The sequence below is a fragment of the Lemur catta genome, chromosome 4 (genome assembly GCF_020740605.2).
Source record: "Lemur catta isolate mLemCat1 chromosome 4, mLemCat1.pri, whole genome shotgun sequence".
In the NCBI taxonomy this organism is placed as follows: domain Eukaryota; kingdom Metazoa; phylum Chordata; class Mammalia; order Primates; family Lemuridae; genus Lemur; species Lemur catta.
This window is the reverse complement of record NC_059131.1, coordinates 36344299-36362851: the sequence shown is the minus strand read 5'-3', so window position 1 is coordinate 36362851 and position 18553 is coordinate 36344299. Positions and strand designations below refer to the sequence as shown.

Genomic DNA, 18553 nt, shown 5'->3' with positions numbered 1-18553 from the left:
ATGAAGGCAAATAAGCCCTGGTGTTTACCCCACAGGAGCTTACAGCCTAGGGAGAGGCATCTCCACATGGTATACAAACGGTGCATAAAGTAGTAACTAAAACAGAAGGCAAAGCACGATGCCTGCCCCAAGAAAGGTAAAGTCCTCTGCGATTTCAAAGGCAGTAGGGAACGAAGTTAGAGAAAACCCCTGAGAGAGTTGGACTTTGAGCTGGGCATAACTAGGACAGGCAAAGATAAAAGAAAAATGTCTTCCAGGCAGAGGAAGCAAGAAGAATGGTCCAGAGGATGAAGCATGGGATGTGTTCATAGAGCAGCAAATAGTACTTTTTAGAAAGTTCTAGAGATGAATTAGGGACAAAGCAGGAAGGACCTTAGATGCCACAGTAAAGAATTGGGACTCTCTTCTGTAGAAAATGAGAAGCCATTGAACGTTCCAGGATGGGAAGGACGAGATGAGCGCTTAAAGAAGGTTCATCTGTTAGCAGGAAGCCGGGAAGAGGCAAAGCCAGGGCTCGAGACACACACGCCAGAGTCATCTGAACAGAAGGGGCTGAAGTCCTTTGTGGCTCAGGTCGCCTGGACAAGGGGGAAAAATAAGAGAACTGGATATAAAATTGGAGGACAATAAGAGATGAGGAAGAGAAGCCAGAGCAAAATCAAACAGAGGTGGGAGGAAAATCAATACAGTACATCCTCTGTGGGAGGTCAGGGAAAACAGAACTTCAGGAGGGAGGACTTCAAGTGGTCAGCAGTGTTTCAGCCATTACAGAGACACCAAAACGGGTGTGGACCATAAAAAGTTCACTTAGTCAACAATCTGTATCTCACTGTTGCAAGAAAGAGGAAACCAAGAACATAAGTCAGTTTGCCCAGAACACAAGCCAATTTCATTCATGTATTCATTCAACAAACATTTATTAAGCACCATTAGGCACTGTTAGGTACTGGGTCTGCAATGGTAATGGTAGAGTAGATACAATCTCTGCCCTCATGAAGTGTCTGTTCTAGCAGAAGAGACAAACAAAAATGCAAGTAAATAAATAAATAAAATTATTCCAAGTAGTAACGTATACGATGAAGGAAATAACCCATTACTGATATCTGAGAGAGTATAGGAAGTGATGACTTAGGCAAGGTGCTCAGGGATGGCCTCACTGAGGACATGATTTTTAGTCTGAGCCAAATGAATGATAAGGAGTCCACCTTGGCAATTGTGAGGGGAAGCTCGTTACAGAAAGATGGAGCAGCATGTGCAAAGGTCCTGAGTTGGGAAAGAAAAGAAGTTGGTAAGTTCCAGGAATTGAGAGGAGGCCAGTGTGGCTGGAGAGTCTTCAGCAAGGGGAAGATGGAGATAAAGCTGGAGATGTAGCAGGAGCAGATCGTGCAGGACTGAGGACCACGGGGAGGAGTATGAATCTCTTCTAAGGGCAAGCTCACCTGCCGTACAGTGTAAGCAGAGAGGGAGGAGTAGCTTTCAAAACTGTCAAGCAGAATTTGCAAACTATACATTCAGCTCTTCTTCATAAATAGTCCTGTCCAAAGTTGCTAAGAACAATGACACTGAAGCCCTGCAAAGTTCTCAAATACTCTACCTACTAAGGACAGGGAAGAGCGGAGCAGTACCGGATCACCCTCAGACACCTCCGGACTCAGTCCCTACCATTCCCACCACACCCCAGTTAGGAAAACTTTGGTGAACTTTGTGGATTCTCCCACTGTGCTCATATCTGCATGGCCGTGTTATTGGGAGAATTCTCAAAAGTGACCCCCCAGGAAAATGTGGGCAATGGATTGATTTATCTTTTTTTGACCAACTTACAGAATGCAATGTTATTAGTATACAGAAAGAACTGGGTTTTAATAAAACGTGAAATGCTGTCATGAAATTTGAACAATTAATCTGACCCACCTGACATGAGGGTTATTTGCTCATGGAGCCCAGTTTGAATGATTTATATCCATAACCGAAAATAATTAAACCGAATCAGGAAGAAGAGCCATTAAGGTTTAAGAAGGAAAATGTCTTTTGATTTAGATTTTAAGCAGCAATTGACTCTGACAACCTCCTCTCTTTGAAAATGGGAACACACCCAGAAATGGGATGAGATGAGATTGACAGGTACAATTTGATGAAAGGGCTGAGTGTTTCCAAGGAAAATGCTTAGTAGAAACCTGTAAAGCAGCCACCCAGAGAGTGAGATGCAGGGGCTTTGCAGTTTTTAAATGCCAGGAAAGATGTGGAGACAAGCAGAAAGGCAATGAAGGATACACAAAGCTGCGAGATGAGTGCAGGTAATTACCTGGTTATCCTGCAGAGGAGTGGGTGGGGAGTTGGTGTTGGCGTGTTTATTTTGCTGCGTAACACTGACTGCAACAGTGGAACAGAGACTCATGTTCCCATGCTTGAAATCATCACACCAACAACGGATGCACACTGTGCCCACAGTCCAGGGTTTTCCAGAATGCTCTGTGAGTCACCACCCTTCTCTCAAAGGAAGAAAGTGCTCAAAAGAGGGCTGGCAGGCCTGACCCCAGGGACTGCTCTTCTAGCTCTCCCGTCTACCCAGGGAAGGGCCTGTGCTTGGAGACCAGCGGCAGGGCCCAGACAGCATGCTGCTCAGCAGGGCCAGGATGAGCTGCTACCGAAGAGTTTAGCCTGAGCTGCTTTGAGCTAAAGGGAACAGAATCCTCAAGGAGCTACTGCCGTGATAGCTTTGGCTTCTTCCACAGCCTTGGGAGTAGTGACTCCCAACACTTTGGTTCCACAACACACACACCAGGCAATGATCATTGAGACCACCCAGCCCCCTGGGGCACCCAGGGCATTCTACACAGGCTGAAGTCCTCTCCTTTCTCACCCACTGAGAAATGCATATCCAAAAGAAAAAGAGTGCAAATCACATTACAAAAGGGGTAACTTTGAAAGATTTTACTTTTTCTCTTTAAGCATTTGCAAACTTCAATATTTTACTATTAGCACACCCTGAGCCCTCCAAGGTCACAGTGGCTGAGGGTCCAATACAGAGCAGGCTGCGCTGTAACCACTCAGCCTCAGCCAATGGAGTAGTATTTTCATCCTTACCCAGCTGTCCGGTAGTAAACTGTCATAACTCTAGGACAGGAGAGGGTGAGTACTTTTAAGATGTAGGACAAAGGATTCCACCACGTGAGGGGGAAATTGCAAAAAAAGATGCAAAATCATCAAGAATGTCTTTTTTCCACTTTCTCTACAGTTTCTCCCTTTTCCCCTTCTAACCCCACACACCACGCACACAGGTTGGTCTGAACATGTATACACAGCTATGAATGTTTATACGTGAGGTGCAAACTCCACTGAGGAAATGTCCTTCCCCACAGGGAGCTAAAGGAAAATGTACACCTGGAGAAGATGCACAATGGAGCCTTCCAGGGGGCCACAGGGCCTAGCATCTTGTGAGTAGAGTGGTGCTGCCTCCCCTCCCCACCCAGTGTGCCCAGCAGGCTGCTTCGGGTCCGGCCACATCATCCCGGGCTGCTTTGAGGGGCATCAGCCTCCACATGTGAAAAGGCTGCGGTTGGAAAGGCCAAACGTATCAGGGCTGCCATAGAAAAGTACCACAAACGGACTGTCTTAAACAACAGAAATTTTATCTCACAGTTCTGGAGGCCAGAAGTACAAATTCAAGGTGTCAGCAGGGTTGAGTCCTTCTGAGGGTGGTGAGGGAAGGATCTGTTTCAGGGCTCTCTCTTTGCTCCTGCTGGTTCTTTCTGGTTGTGGCAGCATAACCCCAATCTTCACATGGCCCTCTAGGTATGTGTGTGTCTATCTCCAAATTGCCCCTTTTTATAAGGACACCAGTCATATTGGATTAGGGCCCACCCAAATGACTCCATTTTAACGTGATTACCGCTGTAAAGACCCTATCTCCAAATAAGGTCACATTCTGAGGTACTGGGGTTTAGACTTCACAATATGAATTTTGGAGGGGACACAATTCAACCCACCACAGCAAATATGAAGAGTGGCTTCATGTGCTGCCAGAGAGTGCAGCCACCCATGTGGAATCCACTCATGGGAATCCAAGGCCAGAGATGTGACTTGCTCCTGGCTCTTGGCTGGACAGGGTTGAGCTGCTATGTGTCAGACTCTCTGAGGGTGCGAGGGCTGGAGCCAGGCTCCCTCAGTTAATGGGGTTTTAGTGTAAGGACACGTGGAAAAATCAGGTGGAACAGGATATTGAATCAATGGTCTCCTGACGAAGCCTCGAGAAGACTTAAACATCCCACAGAGAAGGAGTACAGAGGCAATCAGGCTTCAGGGAGAAAGGCAACAGGGTGCCAGAGACTCTGCAACTCTAACACAGGGTGACCACAATATGCCTTCCCCGAGGGGACAGTCTATTTCCTCCTACTCCAGCATGGTGTTACTCATGCATTCAACGTTGATTGAACATGTCTTATTTATAAGGCACCATGCCGAAGAGACAGTGGTGAGCAAAATAGCCCTAGTCCTCGCCCTTCAAGAGATTATAGTCACACAGGGGAGACATTAAACAGGCAAAGTAACAAATAGATATGTCATTTTAAAATGAAAAAAGTGCTTAAAAGATAGTGAGCAGGGAAACCCAGTTCATTTGTTTGTTTGTTTGTTTGTTTGTTCATTCATTCAGTAACTCTTTTAGGAGCCCATACTATGTGGTAGTCACTGGATTAGGCATCAGGGAAATAGCAGAGAACCAGACAAGACAAATGCCTCTGCCTTCATAGAACAAGGAAGACGGACAAGGATCAAATAAGTAAATAAAATGTGGAGTGGCCCAAATGCTATTAGTTGCTTGGGGAGGAGTTCTGGAGAGGGGGAGTTACCATTTTAAAGAGGATGGCCAGGGAAGACAATCCTGAAAAAGTACCATTTGAGCAAACACCTGAAAGAAGGGGGCAAGTTACGTGGATATCTGCAGGACACGCATTCCAAGAGAGGGAACAGCAAAAGCAAAGGCCCTGAGGCAGGATTTTGCCTTATGTATTTGAAGAACAGCAAGGAGGCCAGTCCGGCAAAGTGAGCAAAGAAAAGAGTCATAGAACATAAGGACAGAGAGGTGGCAGATAGCCAGTTCCTAGAAGGCCCTGTGGGCCATTATACAGACTTTGCCTTTTCTCTGAGATGAGGAGGCTGTAGGATTTTTTGCCAGGAAAGGACATGAACTGTCCCAGTTATTCTTTATATACTAGATCCTGCCAGTATCAACTCATAACTCTTGTGTACTTTCTATTTCCAACCATTATTAACCCAAAATGATACTTCCTAACTCCTACCTGCTATCAACTCTTGACCCTGTCTACTTCCTACCCCTGCCACTATCGAGCCCTGCGTCTAGTTCCTAGCTCCCCCACTATCAGCCCCTGACTGCATCTATTTCCTAGCTCCTGCCACTATCCATTCTGACTCTACTTCTGAATTCCTGCCACTATCAACCTCTGACTCTACTTCCTAACTCCCTCCACTAAAATTCCAGAACCTTTCTACTTCCTAACTTCTGCTGCTATCAGTCCCAACTCTCTCCACTCAACCTCATGACTTCTGCTTACTTGTGGCTTCCATGACTTCATGGCTCTTGCCCGCTGCCTTTTCTGCTGTCTCTCTGATTCCGGCCACCTTATGCTAGGGGTCTTTTTTATATGACTCATATTCAAAGTACACCAGACTCAGAATCTTGTAAATTGGCTGAATACTCTCCAGTCTAGCACACCCTGTGGGCCGAGCTCTTACAGAAAGCTGGCCACCCACTGGACAAAGAGCTGCCTCTGGCTCAGACATGGAACATGACTCAGTGTGGTACCAAGACCCCTGAATGCATCTTTGCTTGCAGAACTGCTTGGTCAGCTGCTTGGAAATGACTGCGAGCACTGCAGACACCCAGACTGTCATGTCCAGAACCGTGGGAGAAGAGCTAGGTCTCTTCCTTCCCAAGTCATTCTCATTACACCCCCAGGATTGGACCAGTGTCTAGAAGCATCCATTCCACTCACACCCCCAAAAAATATTTCCCCTACTGGTGTGTCACTGAGACTGAAAATCCACTATCAGAGACTCATTCTTTGTGATGAGGCCTTGCCATTTCTAAGATCCTAATTTTAAATGTACCCATTCAAAAACCACACAAACATACACAACACCAGGTCTGCAGAGTCCTGGGCTCAATCCCTAACACATGGAGGATTATGACTCTATAAAGCAGGATGAGAACACCTGTTATGTAAATCAACAAGGCCACAAAAGCAGGAAAGTCTGAAGCCCCCGGGACAAGTCCTGCTGCCTCGGTTGCTCCGCCTAGGGCCTACACCAGTTATCATTCTGTGCTGTCAAGTTCCCCTCCCACGTGCCGGGCACTACGTGTGAGGGCAGATTGCTGCTGGGAGCTGTGCTGCTGGAAAAGCTTCGTGGGGCATCAGCCGCAGCCACTCAGAAGCTGAGCAGAATTTTTAAATTCCCACTGATTCCTCTTCCTCCTGACATTTAATGTGTTTGGAATTTTCTTGGACATTGCTTCAAGTCTAGTAAAACCGAGGCGTTCAGGGCCTTGTTTACAAAGCCTGAGCTTTCCACACAGTTCTGCTTGCATGGCTGAGTGTTTGCTTGCTTTGAACAGACGAATCCAGTTTGCCATTAGGGAACACATTCTGCTTCCTGGGTAGATGATGGCTAATGCCACACAGCAGCTCCTAATAGGGTAAGCAGCCTCTGCTTCGTGAAAACCTCTCCTGCAGGGCTTGATCAATCAAGGACTGAGGCATCTGAAGCCCTGAATATTTCCCCCTGGGGTAGAGCACAAAAGCTGATGTCACTGCATGTGCCTGCTGTCTCACAAAGCAAGTAGTTATTTCACTTCTGCTAAGTGGAGAGAAGTAGAAGGAGAGAAAGAGTGGGGAAAAGGAATCAGGAGAGGGAAGAGAGAGAGTGCTAATAAATGTATGGCAGGTACAAGGAGTTATACTCAACCTTGAAAAGAATAATGAGGTGCATGAGGAAAAAAAAAAACACAGAATAGGCTTTTTGAATTCAGATCTTAATGAGAGTAACTGAAATGGAAAATTAGGGGGAAAGCAAGATGAAAAAAAGATTCCTCAGAACCCGGAATGATACTGTTTGTTGAGAGGAGGTTTCATTCTCAGAACAAAATGTATCAAATAAATAAAAAGCCTTTCTTCCCTTTATTGTTCAGGGACATTTCTTCTACCAAATTGCAGGCCCTGCCGAGCTATGGGCTGGAGTCCATTCAGACACTAATTGCCATGTCATCTTATTCTCTAAAAAAATTGCCGTCAAGAGAAAAATTTACCAATCTCCTGGATGCCATGTTGACTTATCCCAGCCACTGCTGTGCTTTTAGAAACTTGCCAACAAAAGAGTAAGTAAAAAAAAAAAAAAAAAAAAAGATGTGAAAGCCTGCCCCAAACTGTGGCAGAAACTCAGATTTCAAAATGGTCGCCTGGTAGACAGCTCCCTGCTCCCTCACTCCTGGCCTTCCAGACCACCCCCATAGCCGTGGGGTCACTTCCAGACAGACAAGAAAAAAATAAAATGACCTCCTCCCTTTTGAAAATTGTTGCCAAATAGTTGTTTCACCCTGCAGCTAAAAGACCTCTGTAGCCAATTCTGGGTAAACTGAATCATAGCCTATTTTAGCAATTGCAGAATGGAGTACAAAACTGGCATCTCAGAGATCAGTTAGTTCTAATCCTTATCAGAGAGCATTATTTTTAATAAAGTGGGGGGGAGTAGGCCCAGGAGGGTAAAACTTACCTAATATCTTAATCTTGAATTTAAAAAATGGACACAAAATACTATAGGTTTTTTTTAAGGCTATTTCTCTCCCAGTAGAAGAGCATTTTCTATTTCAGAACAGAATTCCAGCCTCCTAAGTATTAGCTCAGTATGGGAACAGAAATGGCATGAACTCATGGCTGGTCTGTGTCTAATGGAAGGCATCTTACTGATTCACTTTAATCCACAATGGGTGGCAGAGTGGCAGAATTTCATTCTTTCCTTGGAGCAATGCTTCCCAGGCATTTTGACTGTGATGCATAGTAAGAAACATCGTTTTTACATCACAACCCAGTAACCATGTTGCATATGTAATTGAAATAAAACAACACTTAAGTTTTATATATGTGAAATACTCACATATTTTCTTGTCTGTTTTATGTTTGCTTGTTATTAATGCCAATTTTGATGCACTCTATTGTTTTCATGACCCACTAAGGTGCCACAACTCAGTTAGAAAAACATTGCCCTAAAGGGTTATTATTGCAGCCTAAGGAGATAGTCTCAATCAGTTAATTAGATAAGGTACTGAGTGACACTAGGATGCTGCTGTCTTTGTTTGGAATCGACCAAAATTAATTATTTGTAATTAATGAATGAGCATGCATTATTTGTGCCTTGCATAGGAGGTTAGGTTCTACCTGAAACCTTTGAGGCAGCTGAGAAGACAAAATGCTTGCTGTGTTCAAAGAGACACACACCATTAAATGAGCTTCAAAGAACATTAGTTGAGCACTTACCATGTTCCAAACACCGTGCAAAAGTCTGAAGATACAATGATAAGTCACAGACAGCTGTGTGGGGGCAACATACAACAGAACCAATATTTAAGCAAATGTTATTACAGAGCTGAGGACAAAACAGTGCTCTGGGAGCAAGAGGAAGAAAGAGCTTCTAAATGGCAGCGGGGCTTATGGAAGGCTTCCTGAGGAAAGTGACTTATGCTGAAGCTGAGTCTTGAAGAACAGGTAGCAGCTGCCTAGCTAAGTGTAAAGAAAAGCATGTGAAGACAGAATGGCTCACATGAAAACACAAAGGCAAGAGACAGTAGATGAAAGTTGTTCAGAAAAACTGGAACAAGAAGACTTAGGGATACATGGAGGAAAATGAGTCAAGAGAGGAAACCAGGGTGATACGGGCCGTGATGGCTTCTGAGTGCCAGGCCAACTTATTTAGAGGATGGGGACCCATGAAGAATTTAAAACAAGATTACTCAAATTTGCTTCTACAAACTGTCACGCTGGCAGCAGGATAGAGGATGGGTTAGAAGTTGGCAAAGCTGGCAAAAGACCAATAAGGACAATGATATAGATTCTGGTTAATGATAAAGCTGACTCTGGACACCTATACTTTTGCGGCAAAGAGATCACATCCCTTCTGAAATTACTAGCATGTAAAAACTTCAGTTCAGGAATTTTTATTCCAGTTGATTAAAGAGACTGACTACCTCTTGGGAGAAAAAAAAGAAAGGACTATGCAATTATGAGCCAATATCAGGATAAGATGGGAATATAGGTCCATGGAGGTTGTCTTGATTGGAATTACAAGCTTTAACTGACTCCTTCTGCATCCTAAAGCTTGAAGCCTTAAATACCAGGGAGGATGGAGAGCCTAAAGTTGGGCCTGTGGAATGTTTGTGCAAACTCTAAGTCACTCCTCTGCGTGGATGATGCACACAGCTGCCTGGGCAGATGGCCGTCAAGACCTCCTTGGTATCTACGGTGAAAATTTCAAAAAACAGTAGACAGCATCCAGTTCTATTATCTGAAGGCCAAGAATACCCACATTTCCTGTTAACTGTGAATGTGTTCACACACAATATCTCTAAGTGTCAAACACACAAAGCCAGAAACACACACACACACATGTACACACACTATTTGATCCAAGTTTGAGAATTTACAATCCTGACCCAAATAACAAGTTGATTAATTTGTGAGAGTAAGTCCAGAAGGTCATATAATTCTGACATATTCCCCACCTTCCTACTTTTGTACAAAGTTATTCCTACAAGGAATTGCCTCAATAGTATTGGAGAAGAATAAAACATAGAAATGTCCAGTTTGAATTGCCTCATTTTTCTTGCTCCTCAGTAGAGGCTGAACCTCTTACAGCCTGCCGTCTTTCCCCCTGGGTGTATATTCATTTGTACCTCCCTTAGGTTTCATCCCTACCTAAGTAGTCCCCTAGGTAAGTACAGGCCTTCCTTTATTTTTCTGCCATTTCTCCTCTTTCCATAGGCTAAACTTCTTAGAGTGAAAGGAGGAGGAGTAGGGAGCACCCATGCACGTTTCTGCACATAAGAAAAAGAGCCTAAAATTCACACCAAAATATCAAGTCCAATATCTTCAAATCCTTACAAAAGAGATGCCCAGTTACAATTCAAAGCCATGAACTCCAAATGGTTATTTGTTAATCAAGGCTGATGTGGCAAGGAGAGTGGTAAGGAGCAGACCTCATCAATACATCATAAAAGTAGCTGTTAATGAGCACTGAAAAATCCATGATTCAATAGGACAAACTTAAGTTTTTTTCATCATGAGAGCCCACACAAAACACTTAGTACTCAGAAGCATTTTATCCAAGCTGGAAGTACTCTAATGACAATTCAGAAGCCTTTCCTCTCTCCTCAGGAAGCGTTTCAGTTAGGACAATGACGCAGAGCATGACGCTGGGGTAACAGGTAAAGCATTTGGATGAACAAAGCATAAATAGTCACACGATCAGGCTTAAAGACCAAAGCTCAACTGCTTTTTTTTTAACCTCTTCTCTTTCAGACAGAATTTTTCATTTTCCATTTTTGAAAACATTTCCGAACAATGTGAAAGCACAGTAAGGAAATCAAATAACGAAACACTGTAAGTATTTACATGCAAAGAAACTCAGGAAGTCATATTTTGTTCTGCGTGCACCTTATTATCAATGCCAATGATTTTCTTTTGATACAAGTCTTGGTTGGTGGGATGTTTGAAAAGCATTCTTTAATAGTTTAAAAATGGGAATTTTTTTCTTTACAATTGGCATCTAGTTAAGTTTCTCTTTCAACTATTAAAAAATCCTCTTTTAAAAATGTACCTGTTTATTCCTTATTAAATTCTCCTTAAAATTAAAATTTTATTGGCAGGTATTTTGATGTGACTAAAGGCCAGTATAAATGATAACTTCATTTGTAGAAATTTTCTCTAGTCATATGGTCAGCATTCCACAAAGATTAACTAATTGCAAACATAGCTTCTAGAAGTAGCCACCACTTCCCTTCAAAGAGACGTAGGCCACCTTGACCACTATGCTCCTGAGCTTAAAATTAGTCTTGATGCTATCACTAACATACACTGGATGGGAACATTTCTATTCTGCTAATTTTTAACATTTTTCTGCTACAAATGCTGGCTCCCTTGGCATTTCACTTAACTTCAGATGTAAAAGAGCATGTGTCAAGAGATAATCCTGTTGTCCCTATGCCACATTTACTGAGATTTAGTAATTATTCACCCCATGTATCCTTCAGACCACAAAACCAGGTGCCCCGTAGAACACTTTGCCAATCTCTTTATTTTCTCTTCTTTTCTCTTCCTATCAATCTCCAAATTAGATAGAAGCAGCAAGGTGGTAGGCGGAAGGACCCTGGACTTTGGGGTTCCTAAGAGTTGGATATGAATCCTTGGCAGTAGTGTTCATGTAACACTGTATCACTGGACAAAATATCCTTTTGGGGACTTTTTCCTCATCTGCAAGGAACAGCATTCAGAACCATGAGAGTGAAAGGAATTGTTAAAGAATATGACAACACCAAGGGTGGATAAGTATTCTTTCTCCTTCTTTTCCTTTCCTTTCCTTTCGGTCTGACACCATCTACCCTCCAGTGTTCATTTTTCGTCACCCTTCCTCCTATTCTCTCAATATTCTATCAGTTACCTTATAAATAACTCTTGCAACCATATGGTTTTATTCTCATCAACAGGAAACCATTTCTGGATACAGTGAAGGGATGATTGTGGGGAGGGGAGACTTTAACCCACCTCGATAAGCCTCACCAGCCCGCACCCTAAGCCTTCTCAAATCAGCACATGACCTTGAGTCTGCTATGCTAACAAAGCTTGAAGACAAGTCCCCTAATCTCTAGCACCCCCCAAACTAACTGAAATTAATAATCTAAGTAAAAAAGTGTTCTCCATGTGAAAACCTTTTTATGATAAATATTCTACCTCCCACTTCCCACCAGATAGTCATTCCTGAGTTCCAGAGTTTAGACATTCTAGCGCTAGCCACTAAGCCTTACCTATTCTCTGAAAGATAATTTGTCCTCACTGCTATGGCTGGCACCACTGACCTCCTAAAATTCCCATCTTTTCTCCTTTCTTTCTTGTGACCAGAGCAGTGATGCTATGGCTCTGCTTCCTCTAACTCAATATTATTAAGTCCAGGTGAGTCCATTCACACTCCCTGTCACAGCCTACAACACTAAAGACAGCTCCATGCTGGGCTTTGTCAATAAGCGTGATGCTGCCCTCAGGAGCCATCCCAGGACACAAATATAAATAGCAGCAAGCAGGTATTTGGTCAAAAGACAGATTGCCAAAGGAAGAAAATTGCTAGACATATGCCTAGTAGGGCAAAAATAAAAGGTGGGGGGAGGGTGGTGCAAAGGACGAAGGGAGACAACATGTTTAACCATGTTGGTATAAATTTATTCAGAAATCATGGTAGAATTTTTAGAAGTTTTAAATTAGTGCTTTTAACAGCTGAAGTAGTTTTGATAAGGGGAAAGGAGTAAAGAAAATCAGAAATAGTAGGAAAGTTTCCACTGATTTAATAAAGGCTATTATTTTGTATGAACCATCCAGAGAAGTTGATTAAAATGCAGATTCCTGGGCTCTGTCCCTAGAGATCTGGATTCAGGGTTTGGTGTAAATCCAGGGTGTTAACAAAGACCCTGATGATTCTGACGGAGATGGTCCAAGGACCACACTTTGCAAAGCACTGAGAGAGACTGAAGTAAAGCAAAGGCCCCTGGACTACAGATATGAAGACCCTGTGCTTCCACCATCCCCCTGAGGGGCCCTGGCAAAGTCACATCCTTTAGTCTTGGCTTCCTTACCAATAAAATGAGAAGATTTAATGACATGGTCTTTAAAATCCTTCCTAATGCTAAGAAACTAATGATCTATTTTCCCTAATAGTTCTTTATAACCATCTTCTCTTTAAAGATTAAAAAATACATAATTGTATTGATGTCTGTAAGGACAAACAAATGTGCTGCTTACAAAGATATTTAAAATAAAACAGAAGAGGTTCTCCTACAGTCTTTTGTACATAGCAGCAGCTCTTTTCTAGTTCGAAATTGTTATCTACGATATTATAACCCATTTTTGGAGTCCCGGGTCACAGATTTTCTTTTTCTAAATCTGTGTCTTTTCCCTTCAGTATCGTATTCCTCAAATATATTATTTCATCCACTCATTGAATTAGGTATGCACTTTCCAATACAGAACATGAGAAGTTAGGTTTTGAGACTAGAGGAAAATACTCTTTTAACACGTAACCATAGTTTTCTTATGTGTTACATAAATACGTATTACAAAACATATTTGTAATGGCCTCAATAGAAAAATTGTGCCCATTTCTCCAGCTTCCAAGATTATATTAGCAGAGAGTGAGCAAAGAGAAAATTAAGTGAGTCTACATGCATCGTGCTGTATATGCTCATTGTCCCTGTATCCCCTCAATCCTTTTCAGAACCTCGATCATCCTGGTTTAGATTTAGTCACTCCACAAACATTTCTTGAATGAACACTCTGAGCCAAAACTGTGCTAGGCACTGGGATTTCAGAAATAAATGAGACCTAGTCCCCTGCTTTCAAGAAGCTAATAGACAATCAAAGAAGACAGACATGTATCATCACTTAATTCCAATATGTTTTGATAACTGCAATAGTCCTAAGTGTAGCCCTGGCAGGAGGAAGACTACTACCTTGGGGAGTAAAATCAAAAAAGGCTTCATAGAAGAGCTTGTCTTTATGGATAAGGAGAGGAAGGAAATTCTAGGCAGAAGCAGCAGCACATACAAAAGCAGAGTAATGAAGACAGTAGAACTTATTCAAAGAGCTATAAGTCACTTTATGAAGGTTGCACAAGGGATTTGCAAGAGATAATTATAAAACCCCTAACATTTATCATGTCAAGAATTATTCTAAACATTCTACACATATTAATGCACTTAATATTTAGCACAATGCTAAAGAAGGTATGATCATTGTCCCTACTTGGCAAATGAGGAAGTTGAGGCACAGAGATGTTAATTAACTCTCCCAGGTTTGCACAACCCATAAGCAGCTGTGCTAGGACTGGGTCCCGGCAGTCTAGCTCCAGAGCCCATGCTCTGAATTACACAGCACTGCTGCTTCTGAGAGAGACGACTGGGGAGGCAGGCAGAACCCAGACCAGGGACAGCAGTGGAGGTCATCACAAGGAGTCTGGATTTTATTCCACGGCCAGTGAGAACCTAGGGAAGGTTTGAGTTGGGGAAGTGAAACTCATACATTTGTGTTTAGGAAAGGCCATTCCAGGAGGACCATGTAGGATGGACTGGGCACAGGGCTAAAATTGGAGAAAAAAATATAAGGAAAAAAACTCAAGTAATTGCCCCATAAGAAAGGATGAAAATCTGAACTCAGGAAGTAGCAGTGAGGTTGGGAGTGGCAGAGGAAAGCCTGTTCCTTCACTAGGGACAGAGTACCTCTTCAATCTACCCTCTGTCTTTGATTTATAGCCCTAAGAAGTATCTATTTTCACCGTATCTTCCAATTGCCCACAACCCTATTCTTCCTCTATTTCTAAATTTCTAATAATCTATCCTTGGTTTCTGTTTTTCAATTGGGCTATCTGATTAGCCAGGGACTTAAGTGCCAACAAGTCCACCAGTAGCTGGCGATTTTCAACAATGCGAGCCTTCCAATTCCATTTGTGTTCTACTACAAACAGCTTGGTAGCAGTCTTGTTAGCAATTAAATGAGATAAATAGCTAAGAAAATGCCAAGAAACGATTCTTTTAGATTTAGCAAGCATATATTGTGTCTCTAAATTTGTTTCTAAAGAAAATCACCCTCTGTAAACAGCTTCATTAAGTCTTTGCATCTATGTGTTTTATATATATATGTGTGTGTAAATGGCTTTTCATTCCCTTAAGGAACTCCTACATCAAATCAGAGTTCTCTGATAATTTAACAAGTAAATGTAAGGCTGAGGCTACTGTGGCTTTGTTTCCTTTTTTCCTTTGTTTCTTAGGCTTTAGAAAAACATGAAGGATAATTCTTGAATTTTTTTAATACTCAGAATCATAGAAATTCTTACATTTACATCAAGCCACTATTCTTCTTACAGTTATTCTGCCATCTTTGCTGAGAGTGAACTGAGTGGCTGGGATTATGATTATGGTTTCTGCTCATCCAAGACACCCCGATGTGCTCCTGAACCAGATGCTTTTAATCCCTGTGAAGATATTATGGGCTATGATTTCCTTAGGGTCCTGATTTGGCTGATTAATATCCTAGCCATTATGGGAAACATGACTGTCCTCTTTGTTCTCTTGACCAGTCGTTATAAACTTACAGTGCCCCGTTTTCTCATGTGCAACCTCTCCTTTGCAGACTTTTGCATGGGGCTCTATTTGCTGCTCATTGCCTCGGTTGATTCCCAAACCAAAGGCCAGTATTATAACCATGCTATAGATTGGCAGACAGGGAGTGGGTGCAGTGCTGCTGGCTTTTTCACTGTATTTGCAAGTGAACTTTCTGTCTACACCCTCACCGTCATCACTCTAGAAAGATGGCACACCATCACCTATGCTATCCAGCTGGACCAAAAGCTGAGATTGAGACATGCCATTCCAATTATGCTTGGAGGATGGCTCTTTTCTACTCTAATTGCTATGCTGCCCCTTGTGGGTGTCAGCAACTACATGAAGGTCAGTATTTGCCTCCCCATGGATGTGGAAACCACTCTCTCACAAGTCTACATACTAACCATCCTGATACTCAATGTGGTGGCCTTCATCATCATTTGTGCTTGCTACATTAAAATTTATTTTGCAGTTCAAAATCCAGAGCTGATTGCTACCAACAAAGATACAAAGATTGCTAAGAAAATGGCAATCCTCATCTTCACCGATTTCACCTGCATGGCACCTATCTCTTTTTTTGCCATCTCAGCTGCCTTCAAAGTGCCTCTTATCACAGTAACCAATTCTAAAGTTTTACTGGTTCTTTTTTATCCTGTCAATTCTTGTGCCAATCCATTTTTGTATGCGATTTTCACAAAGACATTCCGAAGAGATTTCTTTTTGTTGCTGAGTAAATTTGGCTGCTGTAAACGTCGGGCTGAACTTTATAGAAGGAAGGATTTTTCAGGTTATACCTCCAACTGCAAAAATGGCTTCATTGGATCAAATAAGTCTTCCCAGTCCACCTTTAAGTTGTCCACATTGCACTGTCAAGGTACAGCTGTCCTAGACAAGACTTGCTACAAAGAGTGTTAACTATTATATCAGTAATGCATTATTGAATTGTTCTTAAATCTGTAAAAAAAAAAAATTACCTATACCAGTAATTTTAATATAAAGTGGTGGTTTTAGGAAATCATTCTTAGACACATGGAGAGCAAGAGACCTCTCCTCAGCTCAAAGTATGGTCCATGATCATTGCCAGTCTAAAAACTATTTGTCATTGGTACATGACATAAAATACAGAAGTTGAGAGTGTTTAAAAATTTTTATAGCAATTTTCACATAGTAATATTGTCTGTTGAATCTAACAGTAAGAAAAACTGAGATGGTATTTTGCATGTCTTTGATTTTTTTCACTTCATCTTTGCAGTAATTTTTATTGCATTCTACAAAAATATTAGTTCATAACAGACTGAAAATTTTAAATAACTAGCTTTCTTCCTCCAATAGTTTGAGAAACACACTCTAGAGATGCACTGTCCAATCTGGTAGCCACTAGCCACATGTGGCTAAATTAAAATTAAATAGTTTCTCCATTGCACTAGCCACATTTCAAGTTCTCAATAACCGTATGTAACTAGTGATTACCACACTGGACAGCACAGGTACAGAACATTTCACCATCACAGGATGTTCTATTAGTGCTATTCTAGAGGCTTTTATCCATCCCCTATCTAAATTCTACTTATTTAGAATTTAAGGTAAACAACTAAAGACAAATTTCAGCCTAGTGTAGTGTTTTGCCTCTAAAGAACAATGAAATATTCAGTTGTGGATTATGAACTTTTTATGGGCAAGAACTCTGTCTCAATCCATTTTGTTTTACTCTCTCCTACCTCAGGATCTTGACAAAGGTACACAAAAAATGTACTGAATTAGAATTATTCTGACGTTATGAAATCAGGAAAAAAAAACTTTCTGGAGCCTATATTTTTTATTTAAGTGAAAGAATATATTTAAATATTTAAAAATAATTAACTTTCATCACTTCTATCCTTTGGAAGGTATAGAAAAATATATCCAATATTTGCTAGAAAGTATTTTTACTTATTAGAATTGGCTCTTACAGGACAATGAAACTATGGTGTTTTGTGGTGCTTTTACGTACTCGTTTGACTTTTTTAAAATAACTTTTATTGAAAGCTAATTATATGCTAAACATCTTGATAAATATGCTATATAATTTAACCCATTTGATTTTCATAAAACTATGATGCAGATATTATTCACATTTTTTAAGAGAGTAAAACTGTTATAATTTGCCAAAGTTCTCAAAACTAATAAAAGATCCAACTAATAGGATTCAAACTCAAAGCTCTGATTCAGGACCCCAGCCCTCTTAATCACTGTGTTTTACTAACTCCCATACTGGTAAATTGTAGTCATTCCAAGGGTTTTATATGCATTCAGAGTTCCTTAAACTTTCCCAATATTATAAAAATTTTCAAATGTACAGAAAAGTTGAAAGAATTGTATAGTGAGCATCCATATACTACCACTTAAACAATCCTTCGCTATATTAGCTTCATTACATAACTATGTAATTATCTATCCATTATTTTTCCATCATTTTTTCTGCATTTCAAAGTGATTTGCAGATATCAGTACTTAGCCGTAAGTACTTCAGCACTCTCATTAACCAATACTTATTTACATTTTTAAGTAAAATTACACATGGTGAAATGGACAAATCTTAAGCATACCATTTAATGAGTTTTGAGAAATGCATATACCTGTGTGACCCCACCCCCAGTTCCCTCAAACCCCATATCCCAGTGAATTCCTCACCCCCACCCCCAGAGGTAACAATGGTTCCAATTTTTTCTCCCATAGATTAGTTTTGCCTGTTTTAGAACTTCATACAAATGGAATCACATGGTATATACTCTTTTGTGTAAGTCTTCTTTGACTAAATCCAATGTTTTTGCTACTCGTACATGTTATTGCTTCAATCAGTAGTTCATTTCTTTTTGTCAGTGATTCATATTCCATTGTATGAATGTAACACTGTTTCTGTTCTTCTATTGATGTTTATCTGTGTTATTTCCAGTTTTCAGCTCTTTGACATTTTATTAAATAAATGTGTAGATATAACTAGACATTTTACACCTCCAGTCTGTTTTCAACCCTTACGCCATTGTGCAGTGATTCAAAGAGATTATAAAAGATTATAAACTTTACAAAATTTCTTCTCTGTATTTTTCACATTTCTGACTTTTCTACTGTGTAATCAGTTACTTGTCTTTA

At 41.1% G+C, this 18553-nt stretch overlaps 1 protein-coding gene across 1 annotated transcript in view; it reads left to right on the top strand.

The window, feature by feature from the left end:
- Window positions 1-17280, top strand: part of LHCGR (luteinizing hormone/choriogonadotropin receptor) — a 53772-nt gene extending 36492 nt beyond the window's left edge. The window contains exons 8-11 of the mRNA XM_045548866.1: window positions 3360-3434; window positions 7205-7390; window positions 10584-10664; window positions 15187-17280. Coding sequence (XP_045404822.1) covers window positions 3360-3434; window positions 7205-7390; window positions 10584-10664; window positions 15187-16339 — 1495 coding nt within the window. The 3' untranslated portion in view covers window positions 16340-17280. The remainder of the gene's footprint in view (window positions 1-3359; window positions 3435-7204; window positions 7391-10583; window positions 10665-15186) is intronic.
- The last annotated feature ends 1273 nt before the right edge of the window (window positions 17281-18553 follow it).